The sequence below is a fragment of the Microcaecilia unicolor genome, chromosome 12 (assembly GCF_901765095.1).
Source record: "Microcaecilia unicolor chromosome 12, aMicUni1.1, whole genome shotgun sequence".
NCBI classification, from domain to species: domain Eukaryota; kingdom Metazoa; phylum Chordata; class Amphibia; order Gymnophiona; family Siphonopidae; genus Microcaecilia; species Microcaecilia unicolor.
This window is the reverse complement of record NC_044042.1, coordinates 20,280,253-20,298,974: the sequence shown is the minus strand read 5'-3', so window position 1 is coordinate 20,298,974 and position 18,722 is coordinate 20,280,253. Positions and strand designations below refer to the sequence as shown.

Genomic DNA, 18,722 nt, shown 5'->3' with positions numbered 1-18,722 from the left:
AGGATTGGGTGGATGGGCAAGATGGAGTGGACTGTATTGAGCTGCCGTGGCAGGAGGCTTTGTATTTCCTGAATCACCAAGAGAAGAGTTTGAATCAAACCCAAATTTAAGATAAAAAAAAACCCCAAACAAATCAATTCCCTCTAAGTTCTAGGACCACATCTTAAAGACTTTGGAATCTCAGTAACACATGAATAAATGAGGGTGTTTCTCCATTCTGCCTGGAGAGAGGGCGTACCGGATCCCAGAAACTAGCCAAGAAACACAGCAGGTTAAGCCAAGAGCTGTATCACATTTCTATACATATATTTTTATTTGACCTTTATTTCTGCACAGTAGCAGGCATGAAATCCTCAGAGGTAGTTATGGAGAGATTTTTGGTTCTGTTAACCTGGGATTGCTTTCCTTTTAACTGTATTTACATACGACAAAATAAGGAAGAGAAAACAGGCAAACATGCATAAGATTTTTTAATATATATATATATATACACCAATGTAAGCAGAATTAGGAACACAATTTGGTTTAGAAATATAACAAAGATATTCAAACAGCAGCCATCCGTGTGAGGCCTGGAAATTCAAAGCCGGCTACACCATAGCCGGTTAAGTGCGATATTCAGCACTTAACCAGCTCCGGGGCACCACTGACTATTATGCGGTCATATATCTGCAGCGACCGTGGCCAGTCAAGGACTGAATATTGGCATTTAGCGAGCCAAGTGCCAACTCTGCCCTCAGACTGTTTGAGCACTAACTGGTCATTTTCAGTGGAACTAACCAGTTAAGTGCTGCTGAAAAGTAGCCGTTAGCCCTGAACAGGTGAGTTAACTGGCCAGGAGCCATTTCTGGCCGGTTAAATTGATTTGAATATTGGCCCCAATCCAAATTATGAAAAAAAAGCATCAAAACATAGCAACAAGTGCTAAAGGCAGGTTCTCTAAAAATAGCACTACAAAGATTAGGGCTCAGGCCCACCCAACAGTAGCACATGTTTAGCGGTAGCTGTTGGGGATCCCAAGCTCCAGCAGCTGAAGAGTTCCCCCTGATGGTAATGAAAATGCTACTCTCCATGACACTGGCAATTGCGCATGCTCAGTTTTCAGCACATTCCTGCTGCAGACTGCCAAGGTGGAGAGAAGCATTTTCCCACCAGCTGAGATCATTTTTTGGTGGGAGGGGGAGAACACTTGGTGCCCACCCACTTCTTGCCTAGGCCCACCCAAAATCTGCTGTCTGGCTACGCCCCTGTTGCCAGGTGCCCTTGGCCTGGATTGGCCGCTGTCGTGGATATGATGCTGGGCTCGATGGACCCTTGGTCTTTTCCCAGTGTGGCATTACTTATGTACTTATGACTCTAAACTCCCATCACACCTACCACCCCAACAATCACAGAAACAGCATCATGAGAGACTTAAAACTGATTCACTGTAACTTTATCTAAACACAATGACAATGACAACACAAGATCAGAGGCCCAGTGGGACTCATGTGAGTGCAGCTAGTGTGAACATGTGGAGAGGTGCTGGGCTCAGAGTATACATGACAGAAGGGCAATGGGATGGCAGGAGGGTCCCATCAATGGGATTTCACTGGGTGACGATGGTAGCACTATTTTGTGAAGAACTATCTTAAGGGCACAGAAATAGTCATTGAGTGAGTGGAAAGATCATGGATTTGACAGTGAAGATATATTTGCATACACAAATGGATAAAAGTAAAAATATATATATGAAGTGCTACAGTGTGTGAATTCATGTCTGCAATAAGTGTGTGAAAAGAAGTTTGGGAAGTGCATTTTGACAGGCGACATACAGCTTATCATTCTGAGATTTGCAAAGAATTAGTAACGGGGATCTCTGGTCTCACTGAACATTGTCATTCGGGTCCACACAGATGCCAAAGTTGCTGTTGGTGATAGAGCCCACAATGGATCTGCCAACCTCGCACGTCAGACCTCTCTCACAGGTACACTTGTAATACACCCCGTTGAGATGCTGCAGGGACACAAATATTGAGTCAAAGGAAGCACAAATGGGGAAATACAGTCTTGAACAGATTCTGGGGGGCTGTGGGTTGTACCAAAACCTCCAGAGGCCTTAGTATGAAACCATGAAATCAGAAATGAAAATATACCCAGGCTACTCCAATGATAATTTAATTTTTATAGGCCACATTCATATTTCCCAAAACAAGAGTAGCTGGCTGGTATGATAGAGGACACCATAGCAAATGGAAAATGTATATCATGACAAAGAATGGTTCAAGGCGATCCATTAACACAGGCCCTACTGCTACTTTCATAAGACTCCGAATAGGAATATTACTCTGCTCAAGGACCTACAAATGTCTGACTTGCACTCTGGCCACTGCCGCTGCCCTCATTTGCATGTTTACTAATAGCCTCTATGCAATTTGAAACTGGAGTTCCCAGTAGCGACAAGGAAGGACAATCAGGAGCTCAAGTTCTTTCTGAACCAGTCCTTGGAACATACCGTATTTTTCGGACTATAAGACGCACTTTTTTCCCCCAAAATTTGGGAGGAAAATGGGGGGTGCGTCTTATAGTCCGAAGGTAGCGTTTTTGGACCTCCGTCCCGTACTTACACGATTCCATGTTCCCTGGTGGTCTAGTGACGTCGGGGCAGGAAAGAGCCCCCTCTTTCCTGCCCATCGCGCTGCACTCCGTGCTCCTCAATGCTTTCTGACGGTCTCGGCGAGATTCAAAATGGCCGCCGAGAATCTCGGCGGCCATTTTGAATCTCGCCGAGACCGTCAGAAAGCATTGAGGAGCACGGAGTGCAGCGCGATGGGCAGGAAAGAGGGGGCTCTTTCCTGCCCCGACGTCACTAGACCACCAGGGAACATGGAATCGTGTAAGTACGGGACGGAGGTCCAAAACTCGGACAAGACGCACCGGAGCACCTAGGTTTTAGAGGAGGGAAAAAGGAAAATTTTTTTTTTCCTATTTCCCTCCTCTAAAACCTAGGTGCGTCTTATGGTCCGGTGCGTCTTATAGTCCGAAAAATACGGTACTCAGCCAGTCAGGTTTTCAGGACAGCCTAAGAAGGGGTCTTTTGCAAAGCGTTGGCAAGCCCAAAGCGGGCTTACTGAAGGCTAAATCGGGCCTACTGCCGGCTCAACGCGGCTGCCAGCAATAGTTCTGCCCCAAGCACGCGCTATTTCCAGGGGAAAAAGAAAAGTCCCGCAAATGGCTTGCGCAGCGGTAACTGAGTTGTAATCAGGCATTGCTGTGCGCTGCCCAGTTACCACCAGGTTACTGTGAGAGCCCTTATCGTCGTCACCTCAGTGGGTGGTGGTAAGGGTTCCGTGCTGCATGGCCACACGGTAAGAGTTCTCTTACCACACGGCCTTGTTTGTCTGGGAGCTTTTTACACGCTGCGGTAAAAAGGGCCCTGGCGTGTGGGGAAAAACAGTCCCCACCGCTTGCGCAGGGCCCTTTTTCCAACAGCTTGGTAAAAGGACCCCTAAGTAAGGAGCAGGCTAAACTATGGACATAGCTATACGGTCTATATTGCCTGAATGGAAACACAATACAGTCTTGTCTATAAATGTTTGGTAAATACTGTGGCTCACTAGGAAGTAGGAAGAAACTGCTGCAGTTAAGAGGCGGAGTTTTGTAGTTTTTAGAAAGATTTGGGATTTGGCCTCCATTGGATTGGTTTTGTCAATAAGTTGAAATATAAAAGGTTTCAATTTTGGTCTTTGTTAAAAGAGATTATGTATTGGATTTGTTAGACCCAGGGTATAAGTGAGTCTTGAAAAATTGCTATTTAAAAATATATATATTCTAGTGGGTATGTGCAGTATAGGGCATGTGTTTTCTCAGGGTATAACTATTTTCAAAGGTTGTGTGTATGTTTGGCATAATGCATTCTGAAGGGTGCCTGCGCTATATCTATGTTACATTGTATTTTTATTTGTTTTTTGGCACCTCTGTTTGTGAAAATCAAAAGCTTAATCTAGAAAAAAAAAGATTTGAATACAATGGAGGCAGTGCATCAAATCTCATTTGCACATTTAGGACTAGATTAGTATGTAGTACCCAAATCTGAGCACCAATTAAAATGCACACTGAGTGCTATTCTATAAATGGCCGTCCAAGTGGGCACAGTTTATAGAGCAGCGCTGGGATCTGTGCTCAGAGGATATATACCAACTGAAACTGGGTGTAAATCCTCGCGCACAAATTTAAGCATCAAATCCCCTGAATTCCATAATACTGCGTGCTTCTTTAGTGAACGCCCCTCCCATGTCCACACCTCTTTTTCAGTTACACGCTAAAAGATTTGCACGCGCATCTTTAAAGAATAGTGCATAGCAAGATGTGTGTGTGCAAATCCAAATTGTTGCCAATTTACGCCAATTATTAGCGCTAATTGGCTCATTAATTAAATTGCATGTGCAACTCTGGGCCCCTTATATAAAGTCTGGGGGTTACTGTGCAAATATGAAAACCGGACTGGCTGCGTATGCTCTGAGAACTCCAGACTCACTGGACAGCATGGAAGATGCAGCCCTCAGCTGAGAATGATACGTACATAGGGTGAACATTCCTGGGATTCAGCAGCCTTTGGAGCACAACGAGCGTGAGTTAAACTATTGCGCCTGTGACAGCATTTGCTGTCACACTGAATACTGTTGAGGCAAAGCTCCCCGTTTTCCTGGAAAATAAACACAAAATTATTTGCCTTTGCCTAAAATGACAGACGATTTTACAGTGTACAAGAAAAACTGGCTATATATACTCTAGGCCTATGTAACACATTCAGACTTCCGTAGGCGTCAGATTCTCTTCTTCATACATGTGTGACCTCTGTAGTCACAAACCTCCTAAAAACATTTGTTTATTTTAAAATTTCAGTATTTTCCTTATCAATAGAAATCAAACAAACATGGAAAAGAAAATAAGATGATACCTTTTTTATTGGACATAACTTAATACATTTCTTGATTAGCTTTCGATCTGAGGAAGAAGGGCAACCTTCGAAAGCTAATCAAGAAATGTATTAAGTTATGTCCAATAAAAAAGGTATCATCTTATTTTCTTTTCCAGTATTTTCCTTGAATTTGAGCAAATCTTGAACCTGTTCTTTGGAATCTTGCCAGTGCCACTGTCAGATGGATGTTGGCCTTGATGGATTTTTGGTCTCACTCACTACAACATCTTATGTTCTTATATGTCAGTCTACCCATTTTTTAAAATAATTCCTGTGTCAGACAGAAAAAGACAGAAACAAGGCATATGAGACATAAGACATAAGCATCGCCACACTGGGACAGACCAAAGGTCCATCTAGCCCAGCACCCTGTCGCCGACAGTGGCCAATCCAGGTCACAATCACCCGACAAGATCCATGGAGCAAAGCATTTTGGACTGCTTGTCCCAGGAGTAGTGGATTTTTCCCTACGTCCATTTAATAACAATCTATGGCCTTTTCCTTTAGGAAGCCGTCCAAACCTTTCTTAAACTCTGCTATGCTAAACTACCTTAACCACATTACGCGCTGAGTAAAGAAAATTTTTCTTTTATTTGTTTTAAACTTACTGCACTCCAGCTTCATCGCATGCCTTCTAGTCCTAGTATTTTTGGAAAGCGTAAACAGACGCTCCATATCTATCTTTTCCACTCCACTCATTATTTTATATATCTCTATCATATCACCCCTCAGTCGCCTTTTCTCCAAGCTAAAGAGCCCCAGCCGCTTTAACCTTTCCTCATAGGAAAATTGCCCCATCCCCTTAATCATCTTTGTCGCCTTTCTCTGCACCTTTTCTAATTCCACTATATCTTTTTTGAGGTGTGGCGACCAGAATTGAACACAATACTCTAGGTGCGGTCGCACCATGGACCGATACAGTGGCATTATAATATCCTCATTTTTGTTTTCCATCCCTTAGAGGACATGAAATGAGATTGAAGGGGAGCAGACTCAAGAAAAATGTCAGGAAGTATTTTTTTTTCACACGAGAGAGTGGTGGGAATGCCCTCCCACAGGAGGTGGTGGAGATTAAAATGGTAATGGAATTCAAACATGCGTGGGATAAACATAAAGGAATCCTGTTCAGAAGGAATGGATCCTCAGAAGCTTAACCGAGATTGGGTGGCAAAGCTGGTGGAGGGAGGCGGGGCTGGTGGTTGGGAGGCAGGGCTAGTGCTGGGCAGACTTCTACGGTCTGTACAGGGCCTGGGCCCCCACAGATTTCGCCCTGGACCCCCCTACCGCCGTCAACCCTCCCCCGCTGCCGTTGCTTACCTTTACTGGCGGGGGACCCCAACCCCCGCCAGCCGAGGTCTGCTTCCACCTGCCCCTGGCTTTAAAAATATTTCTTCAGCTGGCGAGGGACCACAACCCCCACCAGCCGACCCGAGGTCTTTAAAGTTCTTCTTCGTTCTCTGTGGCTGTGCTGCTGTTGAAAGCTGTTGAATCCAGTTCGGAGTCTGACGTCGCAGCAAGTTGTACGTGCAGGAGCGTCCTGCAAGTACAACGTGCTGCGACGTCTGAACTGCCCCCCCCATGCAGAGGCCACTAGACCTCTACGGCCCTTCAAAGTAGGACCATGGGACGGGGGAGGGTTGTAGTGTGCTGCAGCAACGATGACAGGCAACCAGTCAGAGCCTCGGGGCCCCCTCACAGTTGCCCAAATGGTCAGTCTGCCCCTGTTCGAAACCCATTTTCCAGACATTTTTCTATGCAGTTCATCTGTAGTGTGTCCAAATTTCAAGGGCAGGATTTGGGTGTTCCTAAGACCTGGATGTTTTTCAGCCAAAATGGAACAAAACAAAAACATTCAGGACTAAAACTAAGATGTTTTGAACTGGACCTTTTTTTAATAATGACTATGACCCAAAACAGTGCCCTAAATGATCAGTGACCACTAGAATGACCCCCCCCCCTTACTCCCCCAGTGGTCACCATTACCCTCTCACTCCCCACAAAATGTAAAAGAAACAGTACATACCAGCCTCTATGACAACCTCAAATGTTATAGCCATTCCTATTAGAGCAGGGTCCCGGAGCAGCCTAGTGGTCAGTGTAGTCCACTATGAAGAAGGGGACCCAAGCACATAATCCACTCTAACTGTTACTCATGCGTGAGGCCTCAAAAACCTACTCTATTCACATATAAGTTACACCTGCAGCCGTAAGGGCCATTGTAGTGGTGTACAGTTGGGTACAGTAAGTTGTTGGTGGGTTTTGGAAGGCTCGCTATACGATACAAGGGAGTAACGGTGAGATGTGTACCTGAGAGCTTTTAGGTGAAGCTCACTGCAGTGTCCCCTAGAATGCCCCACTGCTCTGCTGGGATGTCTGTGTGGCCAGTCTACTGCTGGCTCCTCCTCCATCTCAATGGCTTGATTTGGTGCATTTTTCACTTGGACGTTTTTTATTTGAAAATGGATCAAAAGGATAAGTGCACAGAGCACAAAAAACATCTAGCAAGTGGCCATTAAAAAAAAAAAACAAAAACAACGCTTTGCTATGCGGATTCTGGATGTTTTGAGCAAAATGTTCAAAGTCAGACTTAGACGTCATATTGAAAACGCTCCTCCACGTGGTCTAAGGAAGATTTATGTTTTTCCTAATTTGATTGTTTCTTGTATGTTTATTGTTGTAGTACCTGAATATAACTTATCCAAGGCTCTTGTTCAAGTGTAATACTTGTAAAAATTTTGATGAAAGTTATAAATAAAGAATTTAAAAAAAGAAAGGTTTGGATAATTTCCTGCAAGAAAAGTTCATAAGCCATTATTAGGATGGACTTGGGAAAATCCACCGTTTAGGAAAAAGTGGGGCTCTTTCCTGCCCCCAAAGAGGCCACTATACCACCAGGGCCCTTCAATGTAGGACTGGGGAGGGTACACTAGTGTGGGGGGGGGCAACAGTATATGGATGGGGGTGGACAGGCACTGCCCAAGGAGGGCCCAGAGCATTGTCAGTCCACTCCTGGTTTCAAAAATACTGATTTGGACGTTTTGGTGAGAAAAATGTCCAGATGCTGCTTTATGCCACTTTTTAGACTATTTTCTTTTGCAAATGAGCCCCAAAGTGCTGGGGGGTTACCACATAAGGATAAGGAGCTCCATTATACAGGAAAAATATCAAAACTATAGGCTTTAACATGAACAGGCCCAAATATTCCCTTTAACAACTCAAAAGAGAAAACATCTCAAGTCCAAGCATCAGAAAAATTAGAGGGACAGCAGACTGATATTAATGTCATTTAGTTATCTTGTTTAAATCAATAAAAGCTCTCATAAAATACTTATTTTGCCCCTAAATATTTAACCATACATTTGCAAGAAAAGTTGTACCAAGGGACAAAGCTTCTTGCTTCATGGATAGAATCATTTTTCTACGAACGTGAGTTTGTCTAGTAACATCAGGATACATCCAAATTTGTTTTCCATAAAATACAACTTGTGAATTGCGGAAAACAGTCTTAATACAGCATTTAAATCCTGCTCACACGTGAAAGAAATTAATAATGTAGCTCTTTCAATATCTTCAGATAAAGACGATTCAAGTATCTCAGATATATCTAATTCACCATTTTTGTTTCCTTTAACTCCTTGCCCTTGTTCCTTCCCATCTGGCGCTTTAGAAGGCAAGAAGTAAATCTTATTCACAGGAGGAATAGTCTCAGGCGTCAATTTTAAAGTTTCTATAAGGTATCTTTGAAAGACATTCACTGGAGACAACCCCAAGGGATTAGAAAAATTCAATAAACGTAAATTGAGCCAGCGGTTAAAATTTTCCAATTGCTCTCATTGCTGATGCGTAGCTAATTTATCCTTAATTATCATTTCTGTAACTTCTTGAGCTGATTTCATTTATTTCTCAAACAAGCCATAAAGCCCGTTACAACGGGCAAAATTTCTGTTGTATGTAATGAAATAGCAAAACGGGTAAGGTTTTTTATTTCTGAAATGTAATTTAAAAGTTGATGAACATAATGTCAGTTAATGTGTATAGTATAGTTTTATATATTATGTTCTTTGTGTAAACAGCATTAGAGCCTTCAGAATTTGAACCTTGTTATTGTTAGACTTATGAGATTTCCCATTTCCTTTATTGTTCAAATTTTTTCTGTGTGTGTGTGAGAGAGAGAGAGAGAGAGAAAGTGTGTGTGTGGGCGTGTCTGTCTGAAAGAGAGAGTGTGAGAGTGAGTTCAGAGAGAGAGAGAGAGAGAGAGAGTGTGTATGTGTGTGACAGAGAGCTGGTAGGAGTCCCTGTGGGAAGATTTTTTGCTAATCTTCAAGATGAGTTACCATCAATTCTTATATGTTAATGCAAGCCGTTAAGCCCATTAAAACGGGCAACATTTTTATTTGTGAAATGTAATTCCCTTATTGTTGTAATATTTTGTGTGAGTGTGTGCGCCTGTCTGAAAGAGAGAGAGTGTGAGAGTGAGTTCAGAGAGAGTGAGTGTGTGAGAGAGTGAGTGTGTGTGAGAGAGAGAGAGAGAGAGTGAGTGTGTGTGAGAGAGAGAGACAGAGAAAGTGTGTGTGTGTGCGCGCCTGTCTGAAAGAGAGAGTGTGAGAGTGATTTCAGAGAGAGAGTGTGAGTGTGTATGACCATCTCCTCCTGGCTTTCTTCTCTCCAGGTCCCTTCCCCTCCATGGGCACCATTTCTCCCCTTCCCGTTCACAGTCTCCTCCTGTTTTCTCCTCTTTTCCCTTTACTTCCCCTCCATGATCATCATTTCTCCCTTCCACTCCATGACCACAGTCTCCCTTGTGTTTTTCATCCCCTATTTTCAGCATCTGTCCCTCTCAAACATCTCTCTCTCTCTCTCTCTCTCTCTCTCTCTCTCTCTCTCTCTCTCTGCCCTCCTTCTACCAGCAATTTTTCCTGCTCTCCTGAATCCCTACCCCTCCCCGTGGTCCCCTTTCTTTCTCTCTGTTCACTCCTGAACCCTCACTTCTCCTCCCCCCCCCCCCCCAGTCCATGTTCTTTCTCTTCTTATACATGCTCCTCTCAGCCCTACGACTTCATCTTTAGTGTTGCAGGCATACTTCTCATTTCAATCGCTTGGAGCAGCTGAAAGGAACAGCATGCCTTCATAGCTGCAGAGCTAAAGGCAAAAATCAGAGGGCTGACAGGAGCAAGTATAAGGAGAGAGAACCACTGCTGCTGCCTACAGCCTCTCCAGTTCTGGGAGTGGGAAGGGGGAGCTGTTCCACTGTAAGCACCAGGGGGGGAAAATACAAAAACCAAGCTACTGCCACCCCCGTACGTCGGTGAGAGGAAAGCAGCAGGCTGCACACATTTGCCAACTCCAACCTGGGAGAAGAGAGCTGTGCAAAGCCGCAGCTGTTCCCCCTGCACGGCCCCGGAGCGTCAACATCCCTACCTTTCATTAACGAAAAATGCAATCCCATCTGACCACGCTGTTTCGGGAAAGGTAGGGGGAGGGGTGCTGCTAATATGCTGTGTGGGGGGGGGAGTTTGGCTTTCACCGCCACGCCGCCTTTATTGTTTGCTGAGTTCTTCGCTCCTCGGCGAAAACCAACGAACGACTACCGGCTGTCAGGAGAGGGTAGTCGGTGCGATGGCCGAGCCCCCGCCCAGGATGCACGGCACGTCGGAAGAGATGTGTGACGTGCCGCGCATGCGCAGAACAGTTGCAGCTGCGTATGCGCGGCACATCTGTCACTCTTCATTTATATAGTAGGATTCCTGTATATGAGCTGCAAATTCTTGTTTAGTTCCATCCAAACTCTTAGTAAAAGAATCAACAGTACTTACAAGCATGGCAGGTCCATGAGTAGACAGCCAAACCTTTTGTAAACCCTGCTAAGCTAACTGTTTTTACCACATTCTCTGGCAAAGAATTCTAGTTTAATTACATATTGAGTGAAGAAATATTTTCTCTGATTTTTTTTTTAAATGTACTACTTAGCAGCTCCATTGCATGCCCCTTAGTCCTAGTATTTTTGGAAAGACTAAAAAAGCAATTCATGCCTACCGATTCCACTCCACTCAATATTTTATAGACCTCTATCATATCTCCCCTCAGCCGTCTCTTCTCCAAGCTAAAGAGCCCTAGCCTCTTTAGCCTTTCCTCATAGGGAAGTTGTCCCATCCTCTTTATCATTTTCATCACCCTTTGCTGTACCTTTTCTAATTCTGCTATATTTTCTTTGAGATGCGGTGACCAAAATTGCACATAGTATTCGAGGTGCAGTTGCACCATGGAGCGATACAAAGGCTTTATAACATTCTCATTTTTGTTTTCCATTCCTTTCCTAATAATTCCTAACATTCTATTTGCTTTCTTAGCCACCACTGCACACTGAGCAGTGGGTTTCAACGCATCATCAATGATAACACCTAGATCCTTTTCTTAGATAGTGACTTCTAATGTGGAACCTTGCATCATGTCGCTATAGTTTGGGTTCCTCTTTCTCACATGCATCACTTTGTACTTGCTGGATGCCCAGTCTCGCAGGGTCCTCTTGCAAGTTTTCACAAATCTCTTGAGATTTAACAACTTTGAAAAGCTACCAGGGGGGGTCACAATCTTCATAGGAGCCACCTTTTTAAAATTTTTGGGGGTGCTACCCCCAGTGGAGATCACCCCTCCCTGGACACATACAAGGAATTTATTCAATATTGGGGGTGCTCAAGCACCCACAGCAGCCACCGAGTTGGCTCCTATGATCAATCTTAATTGTTGTACCTGGGGCAATGGTTATGTGACTTGTCTAAGGACACAGGGAGCTGCAGTGGGAATCAAACCCAGGATTAAAGCCCAGTTCCATAGTGTCATCAGCAAATGTACATCACTTAGATTTGAAAAAAAAGCAATTCATAAATGTAATACAATAGAATGAAAATAGGAAAGGGATTTTAGATTTAGTTCATGTCTAAGCAAGTTATATTCAGGCACTAACTACGGGTGTTTCAAAGCAGAACTAATTTGTCTTTCTAAAGTAGGGGAGTCTGCTTTGGAAGAAAGGACCCCATTTCATGGAGAAACTGAAGTCAGATACATAGTTTAAAAGAATAAGAGACCAGTACTGATTCCTACATCTGCCTCACAGAAAGTGACATTTTCTGCCGAAGAGATATGATTTAACAAATGGCCCTGTCTTTTACCAGGTGTATCACCAGTCCTGTATGCTGAGGGGCTGCAAAGGTTACAGCAAGGATAAACAGCAGCAGGAGGATTGCGCTTCTCATGGTGGGCTGCGATTTGTTGCACTCGCTCTCCTCTCGCTCCGAGTCTCTGCACTGCGTTTCCCAGTTGATGCTATGAACTTAAATATCTAATCTTCAGTGGCTGATGACCTGAGCTTGTCCAATTGCATAAGTACATATCTGCCAGTCCATTAATAAGTATTAAGTTTCATGGGAGTGGAGATGTGCTAGGATGGGACAGTAACCCCTAGCACACTGGAAATTTATCCTACCTAAGATTTATAGAAAAGTGCAGCCCTTTCCCTAGACTTCTTGGGTGGGGGGGGGGGGGGGCGGGGGGAGTAGACATTGCCAATGGGCTACAACAGAAGCATAGCCAGGGGTTGATGTCAGGGGAAGCAGACCTTTTGTAAAATAGGCGTCAGTGTGAAGCTGAAGAACTGATCTGCATAGACGCCATTTTTTTTGTCAAAATCTGTTTAGGGGAGCAACTGCTCCCCTTGCACCCCACCTAGCTACGCCTCTGGGCTACAACTAAAGCCAAGAAACAATGATGATGTATGTTTTCTAAAGCAGACTTTTTGATAAGCTGTTTGGCTATGAAAGTTTATGCACGTGGCTATAAGAGGTCCTTTTCACCTAATATATACAGTGGGGGAAATAAGTATTTGATCCCTTGCTGATTTTGTAAGTGTGCCCACTGACAAAGACATGAGCAGCCCATAATTGAAGGGTAGGTTATTGGTAACAGTGAGAGATAGCACATCACAAATTAAATCCGGAAAATCACATTGTGGAAAGTATATGAATTTATTTGCATTCTGCAGAGGGAAATAAGTATTTGATCCCCCACCAACCAGTAAGAGATCTGGCCTCTACAGACCAGGTAGATGCTCCAAATCAACTCGTTACCTGCATGACAGACAGCTGTCGGCAATGGTCACCTGTATGAAAGACACCTGTCCACAGACTCAGTGAATCAGTCAGACTCTAACCTCTACAAAATGGCCAAGAGCAAGGAGCTGTCTAAGGATGTCAGGGACAAGATCATACACCTGCACAAGGCTGGAATGGGCTACAAAACCATCAGTAAGACGCTGGGCGAGAAGGAGACAACTGTTGGTGCCATAGTAAGAAAATGGAAGAAGTACAAAATGACTGTCAATCGACAAAGATCTGGGGCTCCACGCAAAATCTCACCTCGTGGGGTATCCTTGATCATGAGGAAGGTTAGAAATCAGCCTACAACTACAAGGGGGGAACTTGTCAATGATCTCAAGGCAGCTGGGACCACTGTCACCACGAAAACCATTGGTAACACATTACGACATAACGGATTGCAATCCTGCAGTGCCCGCAAGGTCCCCCTGCTCCGGAAGGCATATGTGACGGCCCGTCTGAAGTTTGCCAGTGAACACCTGGATGATGCCGAGAGTGATTGGGAGAAGGTGCTGTGGTCAGATGAGAGAAAAATTGAGCTCTTTGGCATGAACTCAACTCGCCGTGTTTGGAGGAAGAGAAATGCTGCCTATGACCCAAAGAACACCGTCCCCACTGTCAAGCATGGAGGTGGAAATGTTATGTTTTGGGGGTGTTTCTCTGCTAAGGGCACAGGACTACTTCACCGCATCAATGGGAGAATGGATGGGGCCATGTACCGTACAATTCTGAGTGACAACCTCCTTCCCTCCGCCAGGGCCTTAAAAATGGGTCGTGGCTGGGTCTTCCAGCACGACAATGACCCAAAACATACAGCCAAGGCAACAAAGGAGTGGCTCAGGAAGAAGCACATTAGGGTCATGGAGTGGCCTAGCCAGTCACCAGACCTTAATCCCATTGAAAACTTATGGAGGGAGCTGAAGCTGCGAGTTGCCAAGCGACAGCCCAGAACTCTTAATGATTTAGAGATGATCTGCAAAGAGGAGTGGACCAAAATTCCTCCTGACATGTGTGCAAACCTCATCATCAACTACAGAAGACGTCTGACCGCTGTGCTTGCCAACAAGGGTTTTGCCACCAAGTATTAGGTCTTGTTTGCCAGAGGGATCAAATACTTATTTCCCTCTGCAGAATGCAAATAAATTCATATACTTTCCACAATGTGATTTTCCGGATTTAATTTGTGATGTGCTATCTCTCACTGTTACCAATAACCTACCCTTCAATTATGGGCTGCTCATGTCTTTGTCAGTGGGCACACTTACAAAATCAGCAAGGGATCAAATACTTATTTCCCCCACTGTAAGTGGTTATAAGTCTCGGTTTTCCATACACACTAGTTAATAGTATTTTATAATTTAAGCATATATTATACGGTCACCTCAATGATTTTAAGTCCGTCTCCTGTGTCTCTGTATATCACAAGGTATGGGAGCTTTGCACTATTGTGGGGAAAAAAAGCTGTATACCATCAAAAGGAGATGGATATGCTTTTTGCACATTGAAGAGGGTTAAATGATAAGTAATGCCTCCACCTCCATAAAGGTTTTATAAAGGAAGATATTGTAATGAGTTGAAAATGAAAATAATCTTTGAAACTTGCTCTTTTATTACATGCATTTACTTGTTGACATAGTTGACACCACACGTTTCTGTCAATAATGGAGTAGTTTTTGAAAGTCATCACAAAGGAACTGCACATCGGTTCTCTTCAACCAGTGCTCTCAGTCCTTTCCACCCCTTTGAGTCAAACAGATGCCCCCAAGTTATTCCTTCAATTTTGGAAAAAGAAATCCCATGGCAGTAAGTCTGGGCTGTATGGCAGGGGTGGGGGGTGGGTAAGACTGTGACACCCATCTTCGCAGTTGCCTCTGTTGTGTGATGTCTAGCATTGTCATATTGCAATAAAATGTCCTTCTTGCACTTCTGAACTAGTTTTCAGAGTTGTGGCGTAATACTTTGAGTAATCCTCCGATTGTCCTTTATGAGTTCATCGACCTTTCTTGTGTGAGACCCAGCTGTTGCTGTCATGGGCCATCCACATAGGCGGTCAGTGGTCCAACTGTTTGGGGAGGCTAAAGGAGGTGGGGCTTATATCCATAATTGCCTGACAATACACCTAGCTCCGCCCCCACCTAGCCCTGCCCTTGTTGACAAGATGTGTTTTAAAATTTTCTATTTATGAAATTTCAAATAGAAATCAAACAAAATAAAACATGGAAAAGAAAATAAGATGATACCTTTTTTAATGGACATAACTTAATACATTTCTTGATTAGCTTTCGAAGGTTGCCCTTCTTCCTCAGATCGGAAATAAGCAAATGTGCTAGCTGACAGTGTATATAAGTGAAAACATTCAAGCATTACTATGACAGTCTGACAGGGTGGGAGGATGGGGGTGGGTAGGAGGTATGCATGGGGACAACAAAGCATATCATTGATATTCTAACAGGGTGGGTGTGGATAGGTGAGGGGAGGGTGATCAACAGAGACATACAGCTTTATGGTTTACTGTCATAGTAATGCTTGAATGTTTTCACTTATATACACTGTCAGCTAGCACATTTGCTTATTTCCGATCTGAGGAAGAAGGGCGACCTTCGAAAGCTAATCAAGAAATGTATTAAGTTATGTCCAATAAAAAAGGTATCATCTTATTTTCTTTTCCATGTTTTATTTTGTTTGATTTCTATTGATAACCTTAAGAGTGGACTAATATGGTTACCACACCTCTCTACTACAAGCAATAGTGAAACAGCCTCTTCTTCACACAGACACATCTAGCCAACAGAAGTGAAGGAAGAGATTTTAAAGAACAAGGGAACATGTGTAGCATGTCAGTGCTGTCATCTATTGATACACTATGGAGCTGGAGGAATTACTTTTCATTTAATCCTTGTAGGTATCCCAGAGACTTATGAAAGGATGAGGCTATAGGGAAAGCTCTGCCTCTTTCTCTCTTAGTGGCCTCCATGTCAGCACTGGGCCTTGTGTCTGGCTCTGAGTTTGGAAAGTCCTGCAGGGGGTGATGATCACGTGGATGGGAAAGCTTATTATCAGAAGGGAAGCTTCTAGAGCGCGCATTAATACCTGGTCATCTGTTAAGCTTGTGTTGATCTAATCCATGCTTTGGAGGACAGAGGGGAAGGTGAGAGAGATGGAGGAAGAAACAGGTCTTACCTTCTTTGTAATCCTGGCTCGTTAAGAGATTTATTCAGACAAATATTATTTGTGGCACATTGTACATTGCTGGTTTTAATTAAGAGTAAGGATTGGGTGGATGGGCAAGATGGAGTGGACTGTATTGAGCTGCCGTGGCAGGAGGCTTTGTATTTACTGAATCACCAAGAGAAGAGTTTGAATCAAACCCAAATTTAAGATAAAAAAACCCCCAAACAAATCAATTCCCTCTAAGTTCTAGGACCACATCTTAAAGACTTTGGAATCTCAGTAACACAGGATTAAATGAGGGTGTTTCTCCATTCTACCCAGAGAGAGGGTGTACTGAATCCCAGAAACTAGCCAAGAAACACAGCAGGTTAAGCCAAGAGCTATATCACATTTCTATACATATATTTTTATTTGACCTTTATTTCTGCACAGTAGCAGGCATGAAATTCTCAGAGGTAGTTATGGAGAGATTTTTGGTTCTGTTAACCTGGGATTGCTTTCCTTTTAACCGTACTTACATAGTTATGTTACTACGACAAAATAAGGAAGAGAAAACAGGCAAACATGTGTCCGGGTCTGCTCATACCAGGGCCATGTAGGGCCTACATGACATGCTTCCTTCGCTAGTGAATCCGCTAAAGTATTTCCTTTCACTAAAGGGCCTTTCTTTCTGTCACGCAGGGGCGTAGCCAGACAATAGATTTTGGGTGGGCCTAGGCAAGAACTGTGTGGGCACCAAATGATCTCCCCCCCCCACCCCCCCCAAAAAAAAAAATAAATAAATCTCAGCTGGTGGGGAAACGCTTCTGTCCACCTTGGCAGCAGGAATGCACTGAAAACTGAGCATGCACAGGTGCCGATGTTGTGGAGAGTAGCATTTTTGTTACCATCAGAGGGAAATCTTCAGCTGGTGGAGCTTTGGATTCCCACCAGTTACCACTAAACATGTGCTACTGTTGGGTGGGCCTGAGCCATAAATGGGTGGGCCCTGGCCCACCCAAGCCCACCTGTGGCTACGCCACTGTTTCTGTGTGCTTTCACCTTCACTAAATGAACTGTCTGAAAATTTTCACTGAGTTCTTGTACCATAGCCCATAGTGCTGAATGTTTTACCATGGACCCATCGGTGGATTTAAAGTTGTGGCTTAACCACCATGGCAGCAATGCAATGGCACTTCTGAATACGTAATCTGAATCTAAGATTATCTGTATTTCAGGGTGGGAGTCTTGGTAATGCTGCAAACAGGCCACAAAGGCAGCCAGTTCACAGTATTGTGCTGAGGCTGACTCACAGGAGCACCGCCTTTGCAGAATTACTTGGTTATCTGGGCCCAGTTGTACAATTGCAAAACCTGCTAATCTCCTTCCTCCCTCACATTGGCTACTGCCATCAATATATACTGTAGGAAGAAAAGGGGATATTCTGTCCAGTACCAGTTCTTTAAATATCAAATGATTGGGGGTACTGGGTGAAGACTGACAGTCATGAGGCTGTCCCTCCAGTAAGATCCCTGCAACCTGCACCTTAGGCTCTTTCAGTAATTCAAATTTCACATTCTGTGCCTGCAACATCAGGGTCCAATGGACTATTCTCTCCGTCCTAATTCTACTACAAGCCAACTTGCCCTTCACAATGAATTTAAGGGGGGGTGTGGTGGCTACATATGTAAGTGGTTTGTGCCCCAATAATGTAAGTAAACTTTTGCATAGCAGCATATGCAGCCAGAACATGTTTTTCACAGGTTCTCATTTTAAGTCCTGGAGAAGTGAGAACTCTGGAAAAGAAAGCAATTGGCCTGTCTGTCCCTCCTCAGCGCTGTGTCAGGGCAGCTCCTATACTGTTCTCACCAACCACTGGGTATAGGAAAAAATTCTGCTTGTGATCTGGGGGAGCAAGGACAGGAGCAGAAGTCAAAGTCTGCTTGAGTTTAGTCACTGCCTGTGTGTGCTAAAATCATGGCAGAACCCTGTAAGCCCTAGAAATGATTGGAGGGATTTCTGATCTGTAGGAAGAGATCATTTTTGTACGAGATCTATTCTCTGAGAATCTATGGATCCTGGCCGATAGTGACTCCTAAAAAGGAAACCTGTGGTTTACACAGCTGAGCTTTGGCCGCATTTACTTTAAGTCCAGCTTTCAAGAGAGCTTTTAAAATCTCTTTCATGGGCCCAGTGGTCAGATTCAGTTTCAGATTGAATTAGAATGTCATCAACATATTGGATTATATTGTCTCTACAAGACACCTGAGCTAGGGCTTCCTGCATGTATTTGTGGAAAATGGATGGAGAATCCTTATAACCATGGGGGTAACACAGTCCATGCGTACTGTTTATTTAGCCACTAAAATGCTGTTTTGTACTGGCATTCTGGGGCCAGGGGCAGGCTCCAAAACCCATTTGAAATGTCTAGGACAGAAAAAAATTTACAGTTGGGGTTTAATTTA

At 43.9% G+C, this 18,722-nt stretch overlaps 1 protein-coding gene across 1 annotated transcript; it reads right to left on the bottom strand.

The window, feature by feature from the left end:
* Nucleotides 1-1,418: 1,418 nt before the first annotated feature.
* LOC115482265 (colipase-like) lies at nt 1,419-12,328 on the bottom strand. The gene is made up of 3 exons (XM_030221924.1): nt 12,127-12,328; nt 4,562-4,684; nt 1,419-1,996 (listed from the first exon to the last, which is right to left on the bottom strand). The coding sequence occupies exons 1-3, from the start codon at nt 12,208-12,210 to the stop codon at nt 1,865-1,867; spliced, it is 339 nt and encodes a 112-aa protein (XP_030077784.1). The 5' UTR covers nt 12,211-12,328; the 3' UTR covers nt 1,419-1,864.
* Nucleotides 12,329-18,722: the final 6,394 nt, after the last annotated feature.